The sequence below is a fragment of the Hemibagrus wyckioides genome, linkage group LG16, assembly GCF_019097595.1.
Source record: "Hemibagrus wyckioides isolate EC202008001 linkage group LG16, SWU_Hwy_1.0, whole genome shotgun sequence".
In the NCBI taxonomy this organism is placed as follows: Eukaryota; Metazoa; Chordata; class Actinopteri; order Siluriformes; family Bagridae; genus Hemibagrus; species Hemibagrus wyckioides.
In genome coordinates, this window is record NC_080725.1 from 17,370,001 (window position 1) to 17,397,597 (window position 27,597).

A 27,597-nucleotide genomic window follows, 5' to 3' on the forward strand; every position below is an offset into this window, starting at 1 on the left:
CATACAGGGAGCACACACACACACACACACACAGGCAGATGATTTGTCAACTATATTTAGCTCAGGTCGACGATAAGAGCTGCAGGAGCCGGCAGTAGAAGGCTGTCAGGTTTAGGTTGAGCTCGATGCAATCTGGACTCTGATGCCTAGACTCGCTGCCAGGCAGTCTGGGAGGCTGTGTGCTATGTGTAGGATGGCTGGGTCGAGTCATTGAGAGATCATGATGTATAGATAAGCTGTTGCCAGGGAAACCACATCACAAAATACAGTACGCTAACAAGACTGTTGAGGCTCAGGAAGAAGGAATGGTGAATGAAATAAACAGTGGCCTTAAATTATACTGCCACATATCCTGCTGTCCTGCAGGCTTTAATCGAACCAGAGCCTTCTAACGAGCAGGTATTTGGTGCGTACTTTCTTTGCTGGCTTGATAGAAAGTCATTAAAGAAAAGGAAACAGAGGCGAGTCTAGAGATTCTGTTTACGGTTTATCCTCAAGGTAGCTCAAACTGGACACATGAAAAATACTCTCGCTCGACATATGAAAAAATAAACTTGCTAACATCCTCAGCTGAAACGTCTTCCATCCGATTTTACACATTCCTATAAACTGCTGTACATGAAAGGGAAAACTCTGTAGATTTGCCCACCCTTCCTTCCTTCCTTCCCCTCAACTTCCTTCCTTCCTTCCTTCTTTCTTTTCCCTTTAATGTCCTTCCTTCCTTTCCCTTCAATTTCCTTCCTTCCTTCCTTCCCCTTTAATTGCCTTCCTTCCTTCCTTCCCCTTCAATTTCCTTCCTTCCTTCCCCTTCAATGTCCTTCCTTCCTTTCCCTTCAATTTCCTTCATTCCTTCCTTTCCCTTCAATTTCTTTCCTTCCTTCCTTTCCCTTCAATTTCCTTCCTTCCTTCCCCTTCAACTTCCTTCCTTCCTTCCTTCGTTCCACTCAATTCCCTTCACTTCTTTACCCTTTCTATCTTTCTTACCTACTTACTTATTTTCTTTCCTTCAATTTCCTTCCCCACAATTCCCATCTTCCCACTTCTTTCTTTCTTTCTTTCCCTCATTTTCCTTCCTTCCTTCCTTTCTTCCTCTCAATTCCTACACTTCTTTCCCCCTTCCATTCTTCTTTCCTTCTATCCTTCCTTCCTTCTTTTCCCTTCAATTTCCTTCCTTCTATCCTTCCTTCCTTCTTTTCCCTTCAATTTCCTTCCTTCTATCCTTCCTTCCTTCTTTTCCCTTCAATTTCCTTCCTACCTTCCTTCCTTCCTCTCAATACCTACACTTCTTTCCCCCTTCCATTCTTCCTTCCTTCCCTTTCAATTTCCTTCCTTCCTTCCTTCCTTCCTTCCCTTTCAATTTCCTTCCTTCCTTCCTTCCTTCCCTTTCAATTTCCTTCCTTCCCTTTCAATTTCCTTCCTTCCTTCCTTCCTTTCCCTTTAATGTCCTTCCTTCCCTTTCAATTTCCTTCCTTCCTTCCTTCCTTCCTTCCTTCCTTTCCCTTTAATGTCCTTCCTTCCTTCCCCTTCAATTTCCTTCCTTCCTTCCCCTTCAATGTCCTTCCTTCCTTTCCCTTCAATTTCCTTCATTCCTTCCTTTCCCTTCAATTTCTTTCCTTCCTTCCCCTTCAATTTCCTTCCTTCCTTCCCCTTCAACTTCCCTCCTTCCTTCCTTTCCCTTCAATTTCCTTCCTTCCTTCCTTCCCTTCAATTTCCTTCCTTCCTTCCTTCCCTTCAATTTCCTTCCTTCCTTCCCCTTCAATTTCCATCCTTCCTTCCTTCCTTCCTTTCCCTTCAATTTCCTTCCTTTCCCTTCAATTTCCTTCCTTCCTTCATTCCCTCCCTCCCTCCCTCCCTCCCTCAATTTCCTTCACTTCTTTCCCCCTTCCCTTCTTTCTTCCTTTCTTCCTGCAGATTTCAGGCAGCCGCTCTGGTCATATTAGCAATCTGTCTGTATGGCTTGTTTTAAAAAAAGAACTCAGAGACAAAAACATGTTGTTTAGAGATGACTGGATAGACAAGTATGTGTTTATTCTCCACTTGGCGTGTCTGATCTGTTCAGAGTCTGTGGCTTTAGTCAAAAGTGTTAACATGAAGCAACACCATGGAAGAAAACATCACAAACTGCCTTATTTATAGCCATGAACCAATCACCGGTGGTGAAGCATCAAAAGGTCACCAATCAGTCATGTTTGCTGCTTATGAACATGAAGAAATTGACATTTGGCACATTTCCCAAGCTTTGGTCATATTTTATACTGTAAGTTGTCAAGGTTTAATGGTTAAGGCTCTGGGTTACTGATCAGAAGATCAGGGATGATTCAAGCCCCAGCATCATCAAGCTGCCACTGTTGGGCCCTTGAGCAAGACCCTTAACCCTCTCTGCTGTGTCATGGCCAGCTCTGGGCTCTGACCCTGACTTCCTAACATATGAACAGAAAGAATTTCAGTGTGCTGTAATGTGTACGTGAGACAAAGTCTTTTTCTTTAAGACAGAGTGACGTCAACTATCAAGAGAACGATGACCTTAAACCTTGTCACATGACATGAAGCTTGAATGAATTAACCAGTGCATACTTATATACTGGTGTACAACAATATAAACTAGTATGAGTATATTTTATTCCTTCCTTCCTTTCGCTTCATTGTCCCTTCCCTTTTTCCTTCCTTCCCTCCTTTCTTCCCATAAATTCCATTCCTTCCTTCCTTCCCCTCAATTTCCTTTCTTTCCTTCCTTCCTTCCATCCTTCCTACCTTCCCCTCAATTTCCTTCACTTCTTTTTACTCAATTTCCTTCCTTTCTTCCTCCGTACCTTCCCCTCAGTTTCCTTCACTTCTTTCTCCCTTCCCTTCTTCCTTTCTTCCTTCCTTGCTTCCTTCTACTCAATTCCCTTCTCTTCACTTCTTTGTTTGTTTGTTTGTTTGTTTGTTTCTTTCTTTCTTTCTTTCTTTCTTTCTTTCTTTCTTTCTTTCTTTCTCTTTCTTTCTTTCTTTCTTTCTTTCCTTCCTTCCTTCCTTCCCCTCAATTTCCTTCCTTCCTTGCTTCCCCTCAATTTCCTTCCCTCCTTGCTTCCCCTCAATTTCCTTTATTTCCTTCCTTCCTTCCTCTCAATTTCCTTTATTTCCTTCCTTCCTTCTTCCATCCTTCCCCTCAATCTCCTTCACTTCTTTCCACTCAATTTCCTTCCTTCATTCCTTCCTTCCTTCCTTCCTCCCTCCCTCCCTCCCTCCCTTCCCCTCAATTTCCTTCACTTTTTTCTCCCTTTCCTTCTTTCTTCCTTCCTTCCTTCCTTCCTTGCTTCCCCTCCATTTTCTTTTCTTTCTTTCTTTCTTTCTTTCTTTCTTTCTTTCTTTCTTTCTTTCTTTCTCTTTCTTTCCTTCCTTCCTTCCTTCCTTCCCCTCAATTTCCTTCCTTCCTTGCTTCCCCTCAATTTCCTTCCCTCCTTGCTTCCCCTCAATTTCCTTTATTTCCTTCCTTCCTTCCTTCCTTCCTCTCAATTTCCTTTATTTCCTTCCTTCCTTCCTTCTTCCATCCTTCCCCTCAATCTCCTTCACTTCTTTCCACTCAATTTCCTTCCTTCATTCCTTTCCTCCTTCCTTCCTTCCTTCCTTCCTTCCTCCCTCCCCCTCAATTTCCTTCACTTTTCTCTCCCTTTCCTTCTTCCTTCCTTCCTTCCTTCCTTGCTTCCCCTCCATTTTCTTTTCTTTCTTTCTTTCTTTCTTTCCCCTCAATTTCCTTCCTTCCATGCGAATTTTTCCCTAAGCGAAAAGCAGAAACAGAACAGGACGAAAGGAAGGAAGGTTCCAGATCGTGTAAGAGAAGAAGTGAATGAAGTGCTCTATTCTGTCTGTATGATTTTCATCCTAAATGAAGAATTATTTGGTTGGGGGTGCTCTTAGCTGAGCTCGGCAGTCTTAGATCACATAACAAAAAACATAAATTTACTGACCTTTATGGCCAAAGACTGCTATTTTTTCTTTTTTTAACTATTAACACCTCAGGGTGTGACATGCTGCTACGTCGCTCATCTAACAGGCAGAATGGGTAATAATATGATGCGAACTCACAGAACTGCTGTTTAAATAGTTAGAGAAGATGCTGAAATGTAGATCCAGAATAATAAAATGACCAAGTTCTTCAGACAATTTTTGTTGGTTCATTCGATATGAAGACCAAGTTACAGCATCGTCTGGTATAGAAATCAACCAAGACTTTATCGGATTCATCTCATACAGAGTACTGATCTTAAAAAGCCACTAAAATCATACAGTCTAAAAAATAAATCTGATGTGTGGTTCTCTGCCGAGATGAAAGAGCACTGAGGACCTGAGGAAAAAAAAAATCAATAAAGGTCTATGGGAGACACTTACTGGAGAGCACCACTGGAGTGGGTATTTCTGTAATGCGCAGTACTTACCTGTCTAGGTAAGTGTGTGTAGTATATATGGAGTAAGTGTATATAAGCCTCAAAGCCATTTTACATACAGAATCCGAACAAGTGGGATAACCGGGGTCGAGGGTGCGCTCTGGACGGATGTATGTCTTGAGAGCGTCAACGTACATGTTACTTTGGCATGCTTTTCCATTACAAAACAAGAACAGGTGGCTTGTGAGGACACCAGAAATTCAGTACAAACAAAATCCTCTAGTGCCCCCTAGTGGGCTCGGATTTTTCCTTCACGTATGTTGTGTTAGAGATGAAAAAGGAAAGAGATGCTACTTAGTAGTACCGGTTTTAAAGCTTAAACATAGGAAGAGGTAATCGTGTCGGGTTTTAATTGGCGCCCGCAAAGCTGCTTTCTGCTTTAGTCCTATTTGTTCAGCACACTGCACTGAAGTGGCTGTAAAATCTTATCAAAGGAAGCTGGCGATTGCACTGGCCACTTCTTAATCTGTGGATAAAATAAAGGTTGCGTATCTTTCTATCTGAGACACGACGAGCGTCAGGACTAATTGGTACGGAGCTGAAGAGTAGGATCATACCTGACAGTGAGGATGAGGGTTGGAGCAGCCCATCATTGCTCCTTTATTCTCGAAGATCTAAAAGGCGACAGAGAGAGAGAGAGAGAGAGAGAGATAAGAAGTAAAAAGAAGCTGACATTTAATTAAAGAGTAGAGCTGTGTGTTCTGTGTGTGTGTGTGAGCGTTCTTTTAAATGTCGACACACACACACACACACACACGTTTACTCACAAACACACAAATATGTCAGGTCACAGAGCAACCCGGTTGCACAGAGCGAAGCCTCATGTGTCCTGTCGCGGATAGTTTTAAGACTTCCCCAGGCTTCCCTCAGGGGTGATATTAAAAGGCCTTGTGTAGGATCTGCCCCTTGTCTAGTCGGCTTGATAAATATTGACTTGTCTCAAGTTGAGGTCTGTAAATCTAGGCAGCGAGAGTGAACACAGGCTCCGATGCCTTTAGCAGACAGAGAAAGATAACAAGAATGCTTATCTAAAAGAACGCAGAAGCAGAGCACAGACAACAAGAGAGGAGATCTCGAGAAAGAGTACCAACGTAACACGCTGGCTTCCCCCCCCCCCAAGACCTCACGTGGAATTTTTACGCAGGATCTCCGACGTCAAGTGTGCCTTAATGACTGGTTTGACATATGAACAGGTTGACCTTTAACAGCTCATCCTCCGTGAAGGCTTTATTAATGAGCTGATTCTGAATATGTGCCCTTGTTGCTGAGCTGGAGCTTTACTATGCATCCAAGTGGCTTTAGTAAATCGCATAGAAGCAGCAGCCAGAGCAGAGATTGATGGTTTGGTGATCTCTGCACCTCTTTTTACAAAACACTGCACTTTTAATTGACTGTTTTATGCCTCTAAAACGGCTGAATAACCGAGCAAGGTGGCATCAAGCGATGCGACACTAATATCAGTCACAGTTCTACCTTATCCAGTCTGTGACTATAGGTTTAGTTCCTAGTTTATCCTCGCACACTAAATCAGCTTAAGCCTGGACATTTTACGAGCTCTGGCAGGCTTCAAAGTGCATGGCCGTTCTGCCTTAGAGGCTCTAATGTGCTGAGGGAAGCCGAAGAAACACGTCGCACCACTGCGCGTCGATCAGGCCTGAAAAGTCCTCGCTGAGAAGCCAGCTCCCAATTGATCCAATTAGTAAAGATGAGGAAGGCTGCGGGAGGGAGATGGGGCTAATGGCGTCCCCCGCTCAGCCTGGCTGGTTTAAACACAGGTCGTTATGGAAGAAAAAAAGCTGCACAAATGACAAAGATGCACCCTGGAGGGTGACTGACTTTTAGTACAAATGTTAACAGGGTTTTCAGAGTAAAGCTAAAACTCCCAGAGTGCTTAATAACAAGGAAAGTGAGAGCTCCAGCAAGAAAAAAAGTTAAAGCTATGCTTTATAGGGTTTGAGTTATTTTTGTTATGGTCAATTTAGCTGAACTCCCAAAGACTTTACTCACAAACTAGCCTGGCTTTTAGGGTCAAGCTGTCTGAAGAGAATGAATGAATGAATGAATGAGGGAGGGAGGGAGGGAGGAAGGAAGGACCGTATGAAGGAATAAAAGTACAAAGAAATGAAGAAAGGAAGGAGGGAGGGAGGGAGGGAGGGAGGGAAGGAAGGAAGGAAGGAAGGAAGGAAGGAAGGATGGAAGGAAGGAATGAAGGAAGGAAGGAAGGAAGGAAGGAAGGCAGAAAGGAAGGAAGGAAGGAAGGAAGGAAGGCAGGAATAAAAGTACAAAGAAATCCCATTTATCAGTTTCAGACTACTTGCTTACCTGCACCCATGGGTAGGTGGAGCCTAGCTCCTGAATCAGCTCCGCCCACTTGTCGATCACTTTGCGGATCTCTCCGGGTTGCATCAAGGGCAGGGTGACGTCAGACCACGGATGGAAGCACATGACCTTACTGAGAGCGCAAAAAAAATAAAAGCATTAAAATAATAAGCTGTAAAAGTCTCATTTTTATCTGTTACCTAACTGCTGATCATTTAGACAAAATTTAGCAAAGCAAGTCAAGTCGTTTAAACCTAGTCATTTAATTTGGACAGAAAGCAATCGCACCCTATAAAAGGACGATGAATGAGTTAGTTAGTGTGTGTGTGTGTGTGTGTGTGTGTGGGGGGCACTCTTTCCGCATTTTGTCGGCATTTTGTCATAATATTTTCAGCTCTAAGAGCTTTGAGGCTTTTTGTAGCCGTCACTAAACATCAGCGGCGTGTAGATTGCCATTTAATAACTTACACATGTAAATACTTTTATTAACTTACACATGTCAAAGAAAATCTGTTGGGAATTTTTTAGCTCTGAAATCCTGAGAAATTGAGGCCTGTTGTAACAAAGTTCTCACTATTTTGCATCACATACATCTCTGTCCTGAATTGCACAATTTGTACATGACTTTTTCTGCGTCCTAAAATCTGTTTCCACAGCCGAACATTTGAGCTGTGTGTGGAAGATACAGGGCAGGTCACAGGAGGCTTTGCTGCACTAGCACACTTCGTCTGGAGCACTAATTGGCTTCCAACACACACGTCTCTGATTCGGAGAATCCTCTGGAGACTGAGCGGTTCAAAACTGATGTAGAGACACACACGGCGTGTAATTTTAGCCAAAGATGTTATTCAAACAGAAAGCTGGTAAAGTTTTACTTCGGTTTCAGGTTAATGGAAGCGAGATAGGTTTCCTAGTCAAAACAGAAGATTCAGAACGTTTAACAGACTTGCAGCACCACCTAGGGGCAAGACAAAAAGCGACAGCTTCGATTTCACAAAATAAATCAATAACGGAAAAATAATTGACTTTAGGTTTATGCTGTTCAGCTGATTTCCCTTATCCAAAAGCTTAGGCACTTTTAGCATTAGCTCGCATGTTTATTTACCTTGATTGTTACAATATTAAATGGAGTGGAAGTGTCGCATGATACTGACATGTACGCTATGGTGGGACACCCCTCCAAATCATTGAATTCAGGGGTTGTTTTTCAGGGGTTGTTTTTCAGGGGTTTGGGGATGACCCCTTCCTGTTCCAACATGACTGTACACCAGTGCACAAAGCAAGGTCCATAAAGACATGGATAACCGAGTTTGTCCTGAGCCCTGACCTCAACCTGATAGAACACCTTTGGGATGAATTAGAGCGGAGACTGTGAGCCAGACCTTCTCGTCCAACATCAGTGCCTGACCTCACAAATACACTTCTAGAGGAATGGTCAAAAATTCCCATAAACACACTAATCCTTGTGGAAAGCCTTCCCAGAAGAGCTGAAGCTGTTACAGCTGCATATTAAATTCATGTGCATGTAAAGGCAGACGTCCCAGTTTTGACACAGCTCGCAGTCTCTGCAGTTTGACTTACTGTAAGTAAAAGTATTTTACATGAACACAGTAAAGAGATATAATAACGTCACTCTTCGTCACAAACACCTTCATAAAAGGGGACAAGAAGACCATATCACAACAAGGCCAGTAGTTTTCCCTTTAATTTCTTCACCCATCTGTACAGGTCATACATACTATGCAGAGCATGCCATGCCAATTTGAGTAAACCATAACCATAATGTTTGCAATGTGCTAACAAACACCACCAGCCAGTTCCACCTCATTAAGGAAGTACACCTCTGCTGTTATAAGTCATGACTCTATAACCTCTCGGTATTGATTTTTGTTCCATTGCTGCAAATTAGAAAACACAAAATCATTTAGCCTGGCCTTTTCCCTTTTTGCTGGCATCCTCTCTGGAGAGCAAGTGAGGATTTCAGCTGAGCATTAACAAGCCGAGCAAAAACGCTTATTCACACAGTCATCGCTAATGAACCGGTGTGAAGAAGAGCCTTGTTTTATTTATTTCTTTACTGCCATCCTAGTCACTGTGGGAGTTACAATATACATGTTTATTGGCCGTGTTCAAATCTTTACTATAGAAACCATAACTATAAAATATACACCTGTGATTGTCCTTGCAGCTTTCTGGGCTGCTGTTAGAGAAAATAAATTAACACCTTCAAACAACTTTTAGTAATATTTTAGTAAGATTACAGTTTGGCGGTGGTCGGTGGAACGAAAGAAGTAGCTGACTGTTTTTATTTTATTTTACCAAAAAAAAATTATTTGACTGTATGAAAAGTTTTTAGCTTTTATGGAAGAAGAGGATGAAGCTTTCTCACCAAACACCTCTTGCAGGTTTAGTCTGGAACAAAGGATGATGAGCTGAACCTGAACCCCACACACACACACACATATACAGAGAGAGAGAGAGAGAGAGAGAGAGAGAGAGATGGGGTTTACTTCTGTTTTGATACAGAAACTGATTTACGAATGATATGAAAAAAGCCAGAATGAAAAGCAGGACATTAAAAGCATCCATATTGAAAGATGCTGATAAAATAATGCAGCTGAATCAGACTTCACCGAATACATGTTAACAATTCCTGCTGTTTCCAGAGTAACAACTAGCACAGGGACTTATTTCGGATGCTCCACATGCTATAAACCGATCTATAAAATGTGTGTAACTCTGTTTAGGATTTTTTTCAGTGACATGAAAAGCTGCAATAGTCTAGTTATTAACTTCTTTAGGGGGGCATGGTGGCTTCATACCTCCAAGGTTCATACCTCTGCAGTGTGTGTGGAGTTTGAATGTGCCTCAGGAGTTTTCTCTGGGCACTCTGGTTTCCTCCCCCAGTCCAAAGACATGTAGTAGGCTGATTGGCATATCTAAATAGTTTGTAGTGTGTGTGTGTGTGTACGATTATGCCCTGTGATAGCCTGGCAACCTGTCCAGGGTGTACTCTGGCTTTGTACCCTGAGTTTCCTGGGACAGGCTCCAGGTTCCCACTTAAATGAATAGGATAAGCGGTGTACAGAATGAATAGACTGGTCTGGTGAGGGAACAACTGCTTTAATGAGCAGCTGCTGCAATGGAAGTGATAACAGGAACTACCTTGATTCACTGCAAATAGATAAAAATCTAATGTGTCATTGATTAATAAATAAAACTGATGTGGGATTAGAGGAATAAAATACTTGAAGACATGCTGGGGGCAGTTGGAAGCTTGTGTATGCAGAAGAGGGCAGAAATAGAAGCGTGTTTTACCCCCCGAGTATGTTACACAGCCCTGTGATGCAGCAGGAGCAGCAGTTTGCCTCTGGTTAGAAATAGAAGTAGCCTTTATTCGTCACATATACATTACAGCACAGTGAAATTCTTTCTTCGCATATCCCATCCTTGGAGGTTGGGGTCAGAGCACATGGTCAGAAATGATACAGCTCCCCTGGAGCAGAGAGGGTTGCTCGAACCGGTCAACAACCCAGAGCCTTAACCACTTGAGCCACCCCCGCCCACAAAGGTTGGCTTTACACATCTCAGAGGAAGCACGTGTTAGCTTTTCCCACGTTAGATCTTGTATAATAGGGTAGAGCTGATTGGTGAGTGCAAATTAAACCAAAATAATCTAAGGGTATAGGTCATCTAAATAATCTGTGCAAAAAAGTACTATGGCATAATTGATCACAATATCAGTATTACGTCGTTATTATCATTCTGCCCTAATGATAGCTGAGTGCTGAATGTCTGGCTTGTCCTACAGCTCACCTGTAATAACCCTGATCATGGATCTAAAACAGCAAACACTTTACCAGGATCTGGAGCATCTGGCTGTAGTGCTGGGAAATCATTATCAAACAGGAAGGTGCTGTCGTAATCAGGATTCACCTAAAAAAAAAAAAAAAAAAAAAAAAATCAGGTATGAAAATAAATATCAGTAAGCGTTTAGAAGACTATCATCAAAAATACCTTTCAGGAAACTATGAAATAATGTGCATGGAGGATGAGAGCCAGCCAGGAACATCTCTACCATTTTTTTTTAAAGAAAAATCATACAATTAAAACGATTCACAGATGTACAAAGACGGGTGAAGAGAGTAAAGAAAGAAAGGAAAGGAGAAATCGTTATTTCCTTGCTTAGAGGACATTTTGTAATGAATGCAAAGACATCACTTTTTCTCAGCAAGCTGGAATTTTTTTTTATATAACGCTTCAGTAAAGGTACCCACAATGCTCAGGGCTAAATTTTCATAATAAGACACTAAAAACCGCTCAAGTAGCAAAAGTTTTTAACAAAGCGACACGGATACCGACGACACTGAAGTGAAAGAAAACGCTGAATCTGGGTATAATAATCTGCATTTCTTGCACTTTGAAATGTGAAGCACTGGGTAAAGCAACAGCAACTGAAGCACAGGCTCTGGTGCTTTGACTAAGATCGTATGCAGGGATCCATAATCTTCTAAACATACGTTATATATCTCATCTGTGGTGTATTCCTGCCTTCTACCCAGCATTCCCAGGATGTTTCCCTGGATCCACTGGGACCATGACCAAGATAAAGCGCTTACTAAAAATCTTAGACTTCACATATAATTAGACAGAGTATTAACGGGTATAAATAGAGTCCATAAAGATGGTAGATGATTTATGTCATGGTGAGACGTAACCGTGACAACCAGCGTAATTAGCAGTTAAGGTCAAGTCTATTATTTACACTTCGGTAGCACTGGTGCAGTTCAACTAATCAATTTCATTATAGACAACGTAATTATTATTTATAGGCTTCAGCACATGAGAATGTGACAAGAACAGAACAACGTGACAGCCTCAGAGAGTAAGAGTCGATGTGTGTGTGTGTGTGTGTGTGTGTTGTCAGCTGCTGTAAGTAGATAATCAAGATAGCAAGAATATTGCTGCAATAATGTCAGAATGGGGGGGGCATACAGCAACAATGCATACATAGATCATTTATTTTCACTGAAACCTAGTGACAGTGACTATTGGTGAGTAGATATGGGCATATCCAGCGATGTGACAAGTGTGAGAAAAGCTTCTCCAGTTTCCTCTCCCAGTACAAAGACTTGCATTACAGGTTGACTGGCACCTCTAAATTGACCATGGTGTGTGACTGTGGCCCAGAGCTCCTTGGTATAGGCTCCAGGCTCAAGCAGTTCGGAAAATGGATGGATGGAAATATAACATGCTCTGCAAAGTGAAACTGTTTCTCTAACTAGGGATTTGCTGCACCCTTGTGGTCCATTGCATAATTACAGGAGGTAAGTGGAAATGTTTCTAAAAAATAAAAAAAAATTTAAATTTTCGATTACACCGACCAGGCATAACATTATGACCACCTGCCTAATATTGTGTTGGTCCCCCTTTTGCTGGCATCCGTCCTGCACTGTGTATTCTGACACTTTTCTATCAGAAACAGCATTAACTTCTTCAGCAATTTGAGCAACAGTAGCTCGTCTGTTGGATCGGATCACACTCCCCACGCGCATCAGTGAGTCTTGGACACTCATGACCCTGTCGCCGGTTCACCAATGCTCATTCCTTGGAAGACTTTTGATAGTTATTGACCACTGCAGTTTTGGAGATGCTCTGATCCAGTGGTCTAGCCATCACAATTTGGTCCTTCGTCAAACTCGCTCAAATCCTTACGCTTGCCCATTTTTCCTGCTTCTAACATCAACTTTGAGGACTAAATGTTGACTTGCTGCCTAATATATCCCACCCACTAACAGGTGCCATGATGAGGAGATCATCAGTCTTATTCACTTCACCTCTCACTGCTCATAATGTTATGCCTGATCGGTGTATGTATAGTCATCAAAATATACTTCACATAGATTTTGATTCGCATTCAATTTATACAAATGCAAGGCATAAGCAGAGAAATTAAAAGTAATGATAACTAAAGTCTTAGCTTGGTAATAAATCAACCTAAACAGCTGTTTAAATCTGCATGTTGACCGTTTCAAGTATAAAGTAAATGCTTCCTTCAGTCACCACATTTAGTATTTCTATGCCACACTGAATGTATCAGTATATAAGGAATAATGTTTACTAGGCTCTCACCTCCCCATTGGCTCTGATGCTCCTGGGACAGAGGGGATTGTTGGGATCATGACGAGGTACGTTGTCCTCCGGCACCTTCTCCACCTGTCCTTTCCAGGGCCGTTTCATCCGATGGGCCGAGACCAGAACCCAGGAATCACGTAGAGGGTTGTACCTCATATGCTGGTGCTCTGATATAACAAATCATAAAAGCTTGTAAAAATGGAAATAGACCAACAACCAGTGATGACTGGAAATGATGACAGATAAAAAATATCTTAAACTATTATGGCTGAGCAACATATTACATCACGAAGTCTTATAGATGGATGAATAATGTTCACACGCTCACATTTCTTAAGCCTTTCAAAACATAATGCTGTGCTTGGTTTAGGATATGTTTAATCCGAATACCAAACACAGTAATATGAAGATTTGGAACTCTTTGGCTCAAACCAGAAAACTTAAGATTCATTAATTTGTCATTTTGTGTAAAGTTTACTTTCACTGGACAATACAATGTGGTATTTCGGAGGAAAAGAAGGACGACGAAGTAAATAATCCACCTTACACACACGACGATTTCCCATGCGCTTTTAAATATAAGCCGAAATGGTGATCAAATCTAAGGGTTGTTTCTCTTTGTGTAATCACCTGACAGGACTGTCACTGACTGGCTGAGTGAATCTACAGCCTGGGCTAGAAAGGAATCAGCCCCAGCCTCACTTCTCAGTTCTTTATACTGCTTTGAGTGTTTTTCTTGTGACCACTGGTGGCACTGTGTTGACACAACTATCCAAAATAATCCAAATCTGTAAATATTAAAGTGTGTGCTCTATACTGTGGGGGTGGGCACAAGGTTAGGTCCTAATTCTAAGACTAACCCTAACCCTACAGGGTTTATTACCTTCCTCAAATATAGGCACACTCAGATATATATCCATTCAGATGTTAAATTTGTTTTTCCCTGGTTTATTTATAATTATTTATTATAAGTATACTGCTGGTACCGTCACAAAATCTGTTCTTAATCTGTTCAAAATCTGAAATTACAATGTTAATACTGACGAGAGAAGAGAAATGGTATTTCGGTTCCTCTGTATGTCTGCACATATGGCGGTATTGACAATAAAGAACCTTGAACCTTGAACTTCTTCTCGTATCCTTGAACGAAGGCGACTGGCATCTTGTTTTGTTTTGTTTTTTCCAATGGAAGGACAGTCAGAAGGGCAGTTCATCCTGTCTCCTCATAGATACAAATACCCTATAGGGCACTGTATCATGTTTCGCCGTATCTTTTGGCACCTTAGAGTACTAAACCGATGCAAAATGTCAAAGAAGAAATGCTGCAATGAAGGATTGATCATTTCTACTCCAGTGTAAAAGTTGCCAAGACATAAACCTATTGAAAGCCCAGGCTATGTAATGGCATTCCTTTTAAACGTTTTTGGTGAGAGAGGAGAGATGCAATAGGATCATTTAGACTGTTTTGTGTGTGGGGGGGGTTGATATGAAATTTGGATCACTGATAGTATTAATATTAAGATTATCCACAGAAAATCCAGATTTAGACCAAAAGCAGACATTCAGGTGACTTGTCACGAGACAGTGTGCGCGCGCGTGCGCGCGTGTGTAGGTTTTACTACATTTAATCGCTGAAAAGAATGACATTTAAAGGGAGAATAAAATAAGAATATCCACGCACACAGCACAAGTGTGAAAACAATAAAGAAAGAAAAAACAAACAAACAAGCACCCTGCATGTGAGCGTTTAATAGTTACCTCTGGGATCAAACTGAGTTTCGCTCGCAGTCTCCATGGCAACCAGTTGTCTATAAAAAAAAAAGAGCTCAAAGCACAGGGTCACGAGCCAAACACATTGATATGCTAAAGAATCCGGGATCATTCAAACATCAGGAGCTACAGGAGGCAAGTTTCTTTTCTTTAGACACGAGTGAGCATTTTTTCCCGTTGCTTTTGCGCAATACTAGAAATAATAAGAATAGATAATTTCACATTATATTACATCGAATCAACATCATTTTAAACGATAACAAAATAACACTATTTTCCAGTGTGTGTCTGCTCCTTTTTACACTTTTACTCAGCGGCACGGAATAAATATAAGTACACAATGGAATGCGCGTTTAAGCGCCGTGTCGACGTTCAAGAATCGCTTCATCGTATCACGCTTCCCCGTTTCAGGTCTCGTCTCATTGGATGAGAGCTCTGAACGGTGACTCACGATTGGTCAAGCTCGGCACGTCATGGCAACTGGTTTGCCGTGCTAAGCCTGTTAGCTTAGCAGAGTTGTCTGAAGCAGTTTGAATGAAAGTGTGGTCGGTGTGTTTTAGCTGTACAGTCTCTCTCTCTCTCTCTCTCTTTATTTTGTGTATTTTCTAATGTCGCATTGCAAGTAATCGGTTTCGATCATAATGTTTCTCATTAGAGGATTGCTGAAACTCGTGGTGTTTGTCGGAGTGCTGGTGTTAGTCATACAGTATTTACAGTACTGGTTAGCCCATAAACAGTATGTGTTTACAAAAGAGGACGTCGCCATACTGGCCAAACAGTACGCAGGTGAGTTTAGATGGAAAGAGACTGAAAAACACGTGAGAAGCTGTACTGTGATCCAAGAGTGCATGCAGTGATCTGATTCAATCTAAAGCAGGTCAGGTGCATCTAGCCATGTGCCATGTGCTTCTATACTCAGCTTGGTATTCAGTGCCTTAGCTAAAATTATATTTCTTGGCCATTTGATCTCCAGCCTGGCTTTTGCCTCTGAGACTAAGGTCACTCGAGCTCAAACTGGCTCCTCTGATCACCACTTACATGGCAGATCGATATAATATCAGAAGTGGGGCCACACCAGCTCTGTGGGAGATCTAACTTCTGTGCAAATCATTCATTCAATCACTTATTAACAGCTTTATACCAGTAAGTGGAAGCAGTGGATCCGGAGCTCATCCCAGGAGCACTGTGTGTGAAGCAAGAACACACCATGGGATGCTGGTCCATCACGTCCATATAAATATATATATATATATATATATACATGATACAAATATATATATATGGATGTGTCAACATGGCCATTCCACCGAGTGTTTTAGGAGGAAACCCACAAGGAGAAAACAAAACTCTGAACAGACCCTAACACAAGTTCAGGACTGAACCCTGTTGCCTGTTCGGTGGCACCGGGTCATTGTGCTTCCCTCTGTGATAATGATGCAAGTGTACTTTGATATTTAGGATTGAGTAACTGAAAGTCAGTCATAGAGAGCTGTTTATATTTCCGCCAAAAAGGGCTGATAAACGTGCTAATAAATTCCTTTCTTTGTAGCCAGGTTAGACTTCTGTGAAAATATTCCCAGTACATAAATCTGTCTAACTTTTAAGTCTCTTGTACTGTCTCTACTTTGTGTTTGTGCTCCTGTAGGTCGGGATCATGAGCAGGCCTTCTCTAAAGTAGTGGTGGAGTTGCGGAAGCGCTACCCGGGTCACATCCTGCCTGACGAGGACCTGCAGTGGGTGTTCGTGAACGCCGGGGGTTGGATGGGTTCCATGTGTTTGCTTCACGCTTCCCTCACTGAGTACGTTCTGCTCTTTGGGACTGCCGTCGACACAAGTGGACACTCCGGTGAGGACTCTTAGTTGTCTAGGTACCTCGTTTGCTTCCAAGACCTTAGTCCTACTTCTCCTCCATTCCTCTAGAATAAAGCAAGTTGCTCAGAGATACAGTGAGTTATCTCATTAGTTGCATTTTGAAAGGACAGGGTGGGGTTTGATTAACCTTTGAGCATATTAGTGACACATACAATCCACAAAGCAAACTCTTCACTCACCAGTATACAGACTTAGTGTATAGGATGTGCTGAGCTACACTAAAAGATCGTCCTTTTGTTTTGTTTTTTCTTCAGGGCGATATTGGGCTGAGATATCAGATACTGTCATTTCCGGGACATTCAGGCAATGGAAAGAAGGAACGACTAAAAGTGAGACTTACTACCCAGGTATGAAATCTAGAGAAATTTTCAAAGGATCCATTTGACAAGACCTTTTAAAGGAAAACTTCAGCATGTTTCTGCCTAACCTTTATTTAGCACAACTGTAATGTACAAAAAAATCAAGATGCTTTTCTGTTTCTACAGAAACACATTTTACCTGAAACTTAATCATAATAGAACGTAAAGGCAGTTGTTGGGGTACTGTCACTTGACACTTTACCCAACTGCCATTACATTTCTTTAGAAGAGAGAAGCTGTGGTTTTGCTTTATCAAGGCACTCAACAAAGCTGAACATAAACCTAGTGCCTCAGTTTCAAACAGACAAAACAACACTGCTGTAATAACAACTGCCTGCAAAACACAAACAACTGATAGCATTATCAAAATATGGCAGCTTATTGGTTAGCATGTTTGCCTCAGTCCTCCAGGGTTAGGGGATTGATTCCTGCCTCTTCTCTTTGTGTGGGGTTTGCGTGATCTCTCCATGCTTTAGGGGTTTCCTCCGGGTTCAACGGAGTCCAAAGACATGCCTTGTAGGTGCATGCATGAGAGTGTGTGTGTGTGTCTTTGTGCTTGGGCATATACAGTTGTGCCCTGTGATGGTTTAGCACCCCGTTCTCGGTGTCCCCAACCTTGTTCCCGGGGTCCCTTGATATAGGCTGTAGGTTCCCCACAATCCTGCATAGGACAAACAGTTCAGACAATTGATGGATATATATATATATATATATATATATATATATATATATTAAGAATTGAATATTTAATGCTTCTGTTGTATTGTTATATTACTGTTATATTTGGTGTAATACTGTAGTAATACACCAAATAGCAATAAATAGAATTTAGGCTGAAATAATGCTGGTGTATCCCTTTAACCTGTGGTAATTATTCTCATCATGCAAGCTTTGAGGAAACTTTGTGTGGTTTGGTCTTTGGCAGGTGATACAATCGTGCACTCTGTGGGTGAGGCGACCTCGGTGCAGTGGACTTCAGGGACCTGGATGGTGGAATACGGCAGAGGGTTCATTCCATCCACGTTGCCCTTTGCGCTAGCGGACACGATGTTCAGCACACACGACTTTGTAACGCTCTTCTACACTTTCCGTGTGTACATGAAGTGTCTGCTACTGGAGGCTAACACTTTCCTGACTGAAGCTGGTGTCTTCTAAAGACCACAGTGATCTGCTTGGCCATTGTGCTACTTCAGTGCCATCCTGTAACAGACTGGCATGAAAGAAGATCAGACAATCAGAGCTTATGGACTGACAGCCTGAAAGAAAAGTGAGACGGTTCTCATAACATAAATGACATCTAGAGTATGTGATTATCCTAAGTTAGGGGACGGAGGGGAGTAAAATCTTAATTGTTAGTCACTGTTCACTAAAATCCATCAGATGTACAAACACAGAATTATTCACTACTTTCAATACCTCACTGAGCACCTTAGACTGTGAAGACCGTCCACATGTTGCTGCAGGAATAACGGTCGTGTGAATTGTTTATTGCAATGTCCAGACTTTCTCCCCAATAAAACTTTGTACTGTTCTGTGCTGTTACACCTACATTAAGTAATTGCACGACTGAACTGTCTTTCATTTCCTTCCTAGACCTGCTATTCTCTCAGGTATCCGGTGGATCCAATTAAAGTTATGCAATGTAACTTCAGTCCTCTAATAGCACTGGAGAGCGCCAGAGGGTCCTCGAAAATTGTATCATGATCTTTTTTTAAGACAGGTAGCTTACAGTGACTGCTCACAATGGCTTGAGATGCAAAGGGAGGGATGAAATCCATCATCTATTAATAGCATGACGATAAATTATTATGGTGCAGCTATGGATTATATCATAAGGTGTAAGAAATTGCATAAAAATGAGAAGAAAAAAAATATAGGCAAAGTATTACAGTCCCTCCAGGGTTGCCAGTCCTTTGAGATTCGCATGTTCTCCACATGTCCTCTGGCTTCTACAGTTTCCTCCCACCTGCCAGTAGGTGGAAATAAATAAAAAATAAATGGAGTTTATTTATTTAGTTATTTTTCTTCCGCACTTTGGCCTGTTTTTCCAAGTCTGGTGCATTTCACTGTTTGTTTAAAAAAAAAAAAAAATGTACTCTTCACATGACACCTGACGTCTCACAACAAACTGCTTAAGTGTATGAGCCTGTTTGAACTCTAAATAAAAAAGTAAAATCATAAGCTTTGGGTTTTTCTTTCTTTTTTCTTTTGTTGAATGAATAAATGTGCTTGTTAAACATCTTACTCTAGATTTAGTCCCCAACTTTGCTCCTATAGCCTCAACTCTTCTAGCCACTAGATGTTAGAGCATGGCTATGGGAATGTGTGGTCATTCAACCCCAGCAGCATTAGCGAGTTCAGGCATTGATTTTGAGTGAGGAGGCCTGGGTACAGCAGTCTGCGTTCAACTTCATTCCAAACGTGTTCAGAAGAAGTCACAGCTCTGGGAAGGACACTCAAATTCTTCCTGTCCGACTTTGGTGGAACATTTTCATGGACCTTGCTTTGTGTTTTCTTGGATCACGGTTTGTGCACAGGGTTATTGTCATGCTGGAATATTTTGTTCCAGTGGAAGGAAATTGTAAGGCTACATATGAAGAGATTCTTTATAGTTGCATACTTCAAACAGTTTGGGGAGGGTACACTTCTGGATGTTGTGGTCAGTTTGTGTCCACAAACGTTTGACCATACAGTGTTCATAAGGCACATATAATATAATAAATACCCCGATCAGCCATAACATCTTGAGCACTGAGAGGTGAAGTGAGTAACACTGATTATCTCCTCACCTGTTAGTGGGTGGGATATATTAGGCAGCAAGTGAACATTTTGTCCTCAAAGTTGATGTGTTAGCAGCAGGAAAAATGGACAAGTGTAAGGATTTGAGCGAGTTTGACGAAGGACGAAATTGTGATGGCTAGACCACTGGATCAGAGCATCTCCAAAACTGCAGCTCTTGTGGGGTGTTCCCGGTCTGCAGTGGTCAGTATCTATCAAAAGGAAGGAACAGTGGTGAACCGGTGACAGGGTCATAGGCGGCCAAGGGTCACTGATGCACGTGGGGAGTGAAGGCTGGACCGTGTGATCCGATCCAACAGACTGTTGCTCAGATTGCTGAAGAAGTTAATGCTGGTTCTGATAGAAAGGTGTCAGAATACACAGTGCATGATGGGTCAGGGCTGTTCTGGAAGCAAAAGGAGGACCAACACAATATTAAGCAGGTGGTCATAATGTTATGCCTGATCAGTGTAAATAAGGAGACGTTTGATAGTCCTAATACAGATAACTGACAGTGACGTAAGGGAGAGGTGTATAGCTGAGGGGCTGCACAACGTAAGCGTGACGTCAGGGAGGCTGCGCGTGCAACCGGCTGCTGAGTGCATACCATACAAGTTTTGCAGCCAGACTCCACATTTATCAGGAAACGCAATGGAGTTGTCATATCAAGCCATTAAAACTGCAAACCAGGCAAGAGAAGCAGTAAGTGAGCATTAATTATTATTATTTATTTATATTTTATTTTAGCGTCTAGCTAATCCTAGCTAGGTTATTAGCTCTCCGCTATCTCTACCTAATTAGCTTAACTTTAGCAGTGGGGTCGTTTTGCTGGTTTCCTGCTTGTCTATTAGTTACTGAAAGAATATAATAAGTTATTTTTCAAATTGTTTATTGATTAATTCGTCGTTTCTGTTGTGAGAAATTTGTTTCTTATTAAAAAAGAAAAATGAATGATTATTTGCGACTGACAAACAGGCTGCTGAGTCTTGTGTCGCCAAGGCAACGTGTCACGTGATGACTTCTAGCGCAAAGGTTGACGTTTGGCGCCATCTTGTGATTCTGTGTGGTTACTGCTACTTTAAAATTAAAAAAGAATTGTATTAAATAAATACAATAAATTAATAAATAAATAAATTTTAACCAAAAATGTACTTTTTTCAGGACGAATTAAGAACAGAGACCAGAAGAAGGAATTTACTTATATTAATTTATTATCATTTAATGGAGGAAGGGTGAGTTTTTGAGGTTTTTTTTTGTAATAAACTGGGATTATCCACATGTCCTAATGGGATTCAGACAAAAATCTTTTCGTCTGCACAGGTATGTGGATGCTGCTAATGCCCTGGAACAAGAGACCCATTTTGGGTTGCATAGGTTTGAAGTGTGCGACAACGTTGACTTGGATACGGTTCTCATGGAGTACGAAAGCTTTTATTTTATCAAGTTTCAGAAATATCCCAAGCTAACGAAGAAACTTCCAGAACAAGGTAGATGTGAGTATGACAAACTCAAAGCTTTGTCCATTGAACACACAGACAAATACTGGGAACAGAGTACTTTGTCCTTATAAATGAAAGAATTATTGGCACCCTTATGTAAAATGAATAGCATGTACAGACAGTGGTATTCATTTTGGGTGAAGTTTTTTCTCTCCTGGTGGTCCAGCAGCAGGATCCCACATTCTCATTGTTGTGGCCCGGGTTCGAATCCCAGGCAGGGTGCTGACCTAGCCACTGAACAGTTAACTCTCAGTGCCGGTCCCAATCCTGGATTAAATGGGAGGAAGGGCATCCGGCATAAAACCTGTGCCAAATCGAAACGTGCGGACCAAATAATCCGCTGTGGCGACCCCGAACAGGGAGCAGCCGAAAGAACAACAACAACATTGAACTTGTGGAAAGTCTCCCCAGAAGAGTTGAAGCTGTTATAGCGGGCGGGACAACTCCATATTACATTCATGTGCATGTAAAGGCAGATGTCCCAAAACCTTTGCCAGTATAGTGTATGTTTTATGTGTGTGTGTGTGGGTGGGTGTTTGATTTTCCAGTGTTGATGGACAACTAAGAGATTTTACATGTTTACATCCTCATAATTATACTTCAGAATAGCAATAAAAGCAATTCAAAAAATGTATTATATCTTGGCTCAGGGTGCCAATAATTTTCCATGTTTTTGAGAGACAGAACTATTTTTTAAATGAATTAAAAAATATTGCATATAATTGTAAGCAGGAAACTTTTCAAATCAGTTATGTTTATACAGTAAGATCTGAAAGATACGATCATCCTTGATTAGCATTTCTGTATAGTAAATTTTGCACAAATACTGGTAATGCTTGCCTTCCTGTAGTGAACCTCAATGCTTCCACTTCTCCAGGTGAGAATAGACGTGTTAGAAGCTCCGGTAAGAAGAGGTCAGTATGCTTGATCATTTTTACAGAATTTATCATGTATGCATTTCATTCTCCTTTAAAAAACACATTGTCTAAAAGGGCCTCAAGTGTAACACAAACACTGCCCAGGATCGCATGTGTTCAGCGTCCACAGTCCAGGAATGGGATTAAAAAGCATGAGTCCAAGACAGCAGGGAAGGACTGGATGAAATCTGGCACTGTGAGTTTCTTTATCCCACGACTGTTTAAAGCTGGATATGTGCAGCGCTTTGATGCCAAATCTCCCCCAGATTGCTTTTCTCAGTCGTTGGTCACAGACGTTGCAGCTGTCTGATTTTGTTTCAGGAGAACAGAGGATCATATCTCCCAGAGAGCAATGAGTTTGGCCTCAATGTGTCACCCATCATTAGGAATGGAGATGGCGAGGGGACGCAGATGAAGAAGGTAGCCCGTGTCTTGCTTTTTTAGATTTCAGTTTAAAAAAAAGGAATCAGGAAATTGTCAAGTTTCGACCCACCCAACAATTCTTTCCTGTAAATTCAGAAAACTCTCGCAGTTTTCTCACAAGCCAGACCTCTACTCATCGTTATAGACAAAACTGCCGGTTGCCTCAAACAAAACTTGAAGAAAAAGGCTTCATGCAAACTTTAAATACAGTACTGCTTTTGTTTTGCTCTTTGTGGTGAGCCAATACCTCAATATCCTGAAGCTTGTGGCCAGAAAAGTGTGCAAAACTCACAACCTTTGGGCTACACAATACAGGGGCACTGTATTCATTTGAGTTTACTGCTCAATATTCCTTTAGTTAGCTAGTTATGGTCAGGTAGAGCTGAAGATAAAACATCTTGTAAGACGTTAACTATCCCAAACCTGTAGGCTTTAAAGAATAATATGACCTTGTGCTCTGTCCCCAGCTTCCTAACCAGCTGGGATAGACAAAGATAAGAATTTCACTGCACTGTAATGCATATACTGTATATATAATGAAAAAAATGCTTCTCCTCAAAATATGTCATTCCATTTGAACTGCATGTTTAGGGTCAACTGGTGGACTACAGGGGTCTCATTCAGGATGCTATTAAAGGAACATTTAACGAAACAGCAGCAAACAGCTTGTCCTACAATCCTGATCCATCAGTAAGTTCACAGTCTTCTAACCATCATATACTGTATATTTACATAGAAGCCTTTATGGCAAATATCTTACTGCCGTGACATCCGGCTACACGCAGGATCGGCTGCTCAAACCCATCAGTGCCTTCTGCGGGATGAACAGCGAGATGAGAGAGCTAGCAGCTGTTATTAGCAGAGTAAGTGCAGTTTACACAAACCGTACTATTCTTCTAAAATAAATGAATAATTATCCAGCATGCGATGTTTGGCATCGACTCGGAACTCGGTCCTAATTCACAATACAATTCTATTTATGTCCAAGTTCACTTTTGAAAGTCAGTGTGTTTACATGTAGATTAATAATCTGCTCGTTATAGTGAACAGGTTATTAGTAGTCACATAAGCAGAATCCTATCCTGGATTAAAGCCAGTATTGAATTTAGAGAAGCATAAATCAAGTATACACCGGGTTTTACCCCAATAATCAGCTTATTCTTTACTACTGCTGAGCAGAAAGAAAAAGCCACTCAGAAATAGTAAAAAACAGAGGATTTACATTGTGTCCCAAATTGCAACCTGCTCCCTATTCCCTACAAAGTGTGTAATTGGGTTTTGGAGCCAAAATGAATCAAGTTTTTAGATATGATCATAAAAATGAATTAAAAATTCCCTGATTTGTTAATATAGTATGTCTTAAAATATGAAAGTATTTTCTTTCTTTTTTTTTTTTTACTGGGTTTAATGGTGGTTGTTTATGTCATGTATTAAGAAATAAACCTGTCCGTGCAAACACTGAAGAATTCAGTTAGTGAATTAGTATTCAGTGCAGTTATCAGATTATTTTACACATGTAAAAATCTTATTCTGTATGTGTACACACACCCACACACACACACACACACACACACACACACACACAGATATTAATGAATTGCTGTGTCTCATCTTTCTCCTGTCTCTCCCTAAAGGATATCTATTTACACAACCCCAACGTGCACTGGGACGACATTATAGGCCTGGAGGCTGCCAAGCGATTAGTCAAAGAGGCTGTCGTCTACCCCATTAAGGTGCACGGCTGCTAAACACTGGTATTCCTCAAACTGCCACCACGCTTCGATTCTAAATATCTCACTAAAGGCTAAGAGGATAGCAAAGCGGGGTGGTTATAGCTTTCGATGGCATTAAATCCATACTTGAATACCACCCAACCTTTCCCCACGTCATTTCTTAGTCATTTTCTTTTTACATGCTGATGAAAAATCCGTGGCAGGGTCATGACACATGGCGTGTAATAAAGTCTGTTTTATTAATAAATATTTGGGTAGCATCATTTGTGGAGGAAACAATAATATCACAACTAGTTGATGTTATATATAATCCTCCAGCAGTTTTTTTTTTTTCCTATTATGATCATACTAAGCGCTTTCTGTCAGCATGTCATTTTAAAGTAGCGTGTCTCCTGAGTCTCAGTTAAGCCTGTTACTAGAACAGTAAATAATACTAATAAGACTGGGTGGCTGTTCAGACAATCAATAACATGTAAGATTTTTTTTTGTCACCATGTAATAATGAGAGAAATCAGTGTGGAATGTCATTTATACCACAGCACTGTGAAATTCTCTCATCTGATTGGGCAGAAGGTGTCGATTTCTTTCCATTCATGACCAATGAACAATGATCTAGCCTGCAATATTTAACATAGTAATTTAGTCCTAATTCACAATAGCATTCTATTTATTGTATTACAGAAGAATTAATAGCAGCTCTGTTCATCACGCTGTATGCCTTACTCACGTCCTCTATATATTTTCTCGTTCTCTACAGTACCCTCAGTTGTTCACAGGAATTCTTTCACCATGGAAGGGTTTGCTGCTTTACGGGCCTCCAGGTCAGTGTTCGTGTTAAAGGTCAAACAAGCGACTATGTGCAATCAAATTCTTATATCATATCTTGTTTTTCTCTTAAAACACACAGGCACAGGAAAGACTATGCTGGCAAAAGCCGTGGCTACAGAATGCAACACGACGTTTTTTAACATCTCTGCATCCAGCATCGTAAGCAAATGGAGAGGCGATTCTGAGAAGCTGGTTCGGGTCAGTATCATCAGAATCTCTGTGTAGAAAGTGTTTTTAAGGCATTTCGTTCACACCAGTATAATACATCATTACATTCTGTTACTCCATAGGATCTCAGCAAGAGTGCTCGATATGGTATAGATTTACAAATAGTCTGTTTTTGTCTGTTGTAGGTTTTGTTTGAGTTGGCAAGATTTCATGCCCCATCCACCATCTTTCTGGACGAGTTGGAGTCAGTGATGAGTCAGAGAGGTGTTGGTCCAGGGTAGGGTTTATAGAGCTACATTATCATGCAGCATGCATTATATAACAACATGTATGTGGACACCCTTCCTAATCATTCTGTAGATAGATAGATAGATAGATAGATAGATAGATAGATAGATAGATAGATAGATAGATAGATAGATAGATAGATAGATAGATAGATAGATAGATAGATAGATAGATAGATAGATAGATAGAGTTTCCCCATAAGGTTACTAAGATTGAACTAAAATGTAAAATCAGACATGCCACGCCCTTATATTGGCATATAGGAACATTCAAATCAAATATTCAGTAATAACCCTGAGATTGTTACATAATAGATATATAATATTGTATACAAAACTCAATAATATGTTATTAATAAGGCTATTAGTTTACCAAGTTGAATTTACATGTATTCAAATGCATAACCATACAAACTACTTGTTTACTGTCCATCCCTGAGAGGTGAGCATGAAGGCAGCAGGAGGATGAAGACAGAGCTCCTGGTTCAGATGGATGGACTGGCACGTTCCAATGACCTGGTGTTTGTTCTGGCTGCCTCAAATCTACCCTGGTACAAAAGAGAAAATACATTGCTGCTGTCACACACTATAGGTTAATACACCATAGGTCCATTTTCAAACCTTCTCTTACTCTGTGTCGGTCTCAGGGAGCTGGACCATGCAATGCTGAGAAGACTGGAGAAGAGGATACTCGTGGGTCTGCCTTCCGCTTCAGCCAGAAAAGCAATGATCAATCACTGGCTTCCTCCAGTCAGCAATACCGGAGGGGTGGAGCTGCGAACTGAGCTAACCTATGATGTGCTTGCAGAGGTGTGTCACATGAACAATACTGTATAATAAGTGAGATAGCAAACAAACAGACTTTTATACAGCATGATTGAAACAATTGCAACAGATGTGACAACTGCATGATTTCAGTCCTTGATTAATCTCTACCTAAAGAAAGTGATGCTGCAGCGCTTTAGGCCTTCAGTCTGTCCTGCTCTTTCACTTTCTCATCCCGTTCACTCTTATGAATAGATCAGTTTGCAGAGCATCAGCCTTCATGCTAATACCACCATCAACACCATCACACTCGTCATCTGATACATTGCTAATTTGAGACTGACATTTGCTGTCTTAACTACTGCTATGTTGGATTTAGCTAGCACAGAAACCTGACCATTATCACTTATGTTTTTATGTATGGTTAATATTATTTTCTGAGAAACTAGCATTGTAGCTGTTCTACTGTCCTAGCTTCTCATAACAGCACCAATCAACAAATTGGCACCATAATAACTAAACACAAACATTTCAATATACACATATTTATAGTATATATATATATATATATATATATATATATATAAGTGATTCTTTAAGGATGCTTGTGGTTATAACAGACCTTTTGATATTTAAGGAAACAGATGGCTACTCTGGCTCAGATATCAGGCTGGTCTGTAAGGAAGCAGCGATGAGGCCTGTCAGGAAGATTTTCGACACTCTGGAAAATCACAGTGAGGGTAAGGTTGTATTTAGTAGTCGGCTTTTTCCCCTCTCTCCTGTGTTAAAATACACTTCTTCAGCTCAGTCCCTTGTCTCCACAGGTCACAGCCTCGTGCCGCTTATTAAACTAGAAACAGTGACCACAGCAGATTTCCTGCAGGTCATCGCTCACACCAAACCATCAGCCAGAAACCTGATAGACAGATTCTCTGCCTGGGAGAGAGAGTATGAGTCTGTCTGACAGACATGTACGGTCTGGACTTTGAAAACAATGCCGGTGTAAATACTGCAAACAAATCACATTATATCCAAATGATCACAGGTTGCATACCATACAGCAGGACAACAACATAATACAGGCAACAACAGCAGGACAACAACATAATACAGGCAACAACAGCAGGACAACAACATAATACAGGCAACAACAGCAGGACAACAACATAATACAGGCAACAACAACAGGACAACAACATAATACAGGCAACAACAGCAGGACAACAACATAATACAGGCAACAACAGCAGGACAACAACATAATACAGGCAACAACAACAGGACAACAACATAATACAGGCAACAACAGCAGGACAACAA

At 41.1% G+C, this 27,597-nt stretch overlaps 3 protein-coding genes across 5 annotated transcripts in view; 2 read left to right on the forward strand and 1 right to left on the reverse strand.

Annotated features, from left to right (window-relative positions):
• The window catches only part of galt (galactose-1-phosphate uridylyltransferase), a 120,407-nt gene extending 105,407 nt beyond the window's left edge, over positions 1–15,000 (reverse strand). The window contains exons 1-6 of one of the 2 annotated variants that reach the window (XM_058412211.1): positions 14,637–15,000; positions 12,876–13,045; positions 10,604–10,679; positions 9,133–9,181; positions 6,747–6,876; positions 4,982–5,038 (exon numbers count right to left, since the gene is read on the reverse strand). In XM_058412211.1, the coding sequence (XP_058268194.1) occupies positions 4,982–5,038; positions 6,747–6,876; positions 9,133–9,181; positions 10,604–10,679; positions 12,876–13,045; positions 14,637–14,760 (606 nt within the window). In that variant the 5' untranslated portion in view covers positions 14,761–15,000. The remainder of the gene's footprint in view (positions 1–4,981; positions 5,039–6,746; positions 6,877–9,132; positions 9,182–10,603; positions 10,680–12,875; positions 13,046–14,636) is intronic. The other variant, XM_058412210.1, reaches the window with a different exon arrangement.
• Positions 15,001–15,136: 136 nt separating this feature from the next.
• Positions 15,137–19,046, forward strand: sigmar1 (sigma non-opioid intracellular receptor 1). The gene is made up of 4 exons (XM_058412212.1): positions 15,137–15,434; positions 16,294–16,494; positions 16,775–16,867; positions 17,805–19,046. Exons 1-4 carry the CDS (start codon positions 15,290–15,292, stop codon positions 18,032–18,034), a joined length of 669 nt encoding a protein of 222 aa, XP_058268195.1. The 5' UTR covers positions 15,137–15,289; the 3' UTR covers positions 18,035–19,046.
• Positions 19,047–20,228: 1,182 nt separating this feature from the next.
• katnal2 (katanin p60 subunit A-like 2) lies at positions 20,229–27,537 on the forward strand. Of its 2 annotated transcripts, none has more exons than XM_058412326.1 (16): positions 20,229–20,359; positions 20,819–20,889; positions 20,978–21,150; positions 22,034–22,070; positions 22,149–22,269; positions 22,395–22,493; positions 23,088–23,186; positions 23,282–23,359; positions 24,131–24,229; positions 24,987–25,050; positions 25,137–25,255; positions 25,411–25,502; positions 25,953–26,063; positions 26,160–26,322; positions 26,915–27,017; positions 27,102–27,537. In XM_058412326.1, exons 1-16 carry the CDS (start codon positions 20,309–20,311, stop codon positions 27,239–27,241), a joined length of 1,620 nt encoding a protein of 539 aa, XP_058268309.1. In that variant the 5' UTR covers positions 20,229–20,308; the 3' UTR covers positions 27,242–27,537. The 2 variants fall into 2 exon arrangements, with proteins under 2 accessions (XP_058268309.1, XP_058268310.1); XM_058412327.1 differs by having other exon boundaries at positions 20,978–21,144.
• Positions 27,538–27,597: the final 60 nt, after the last annotated feature.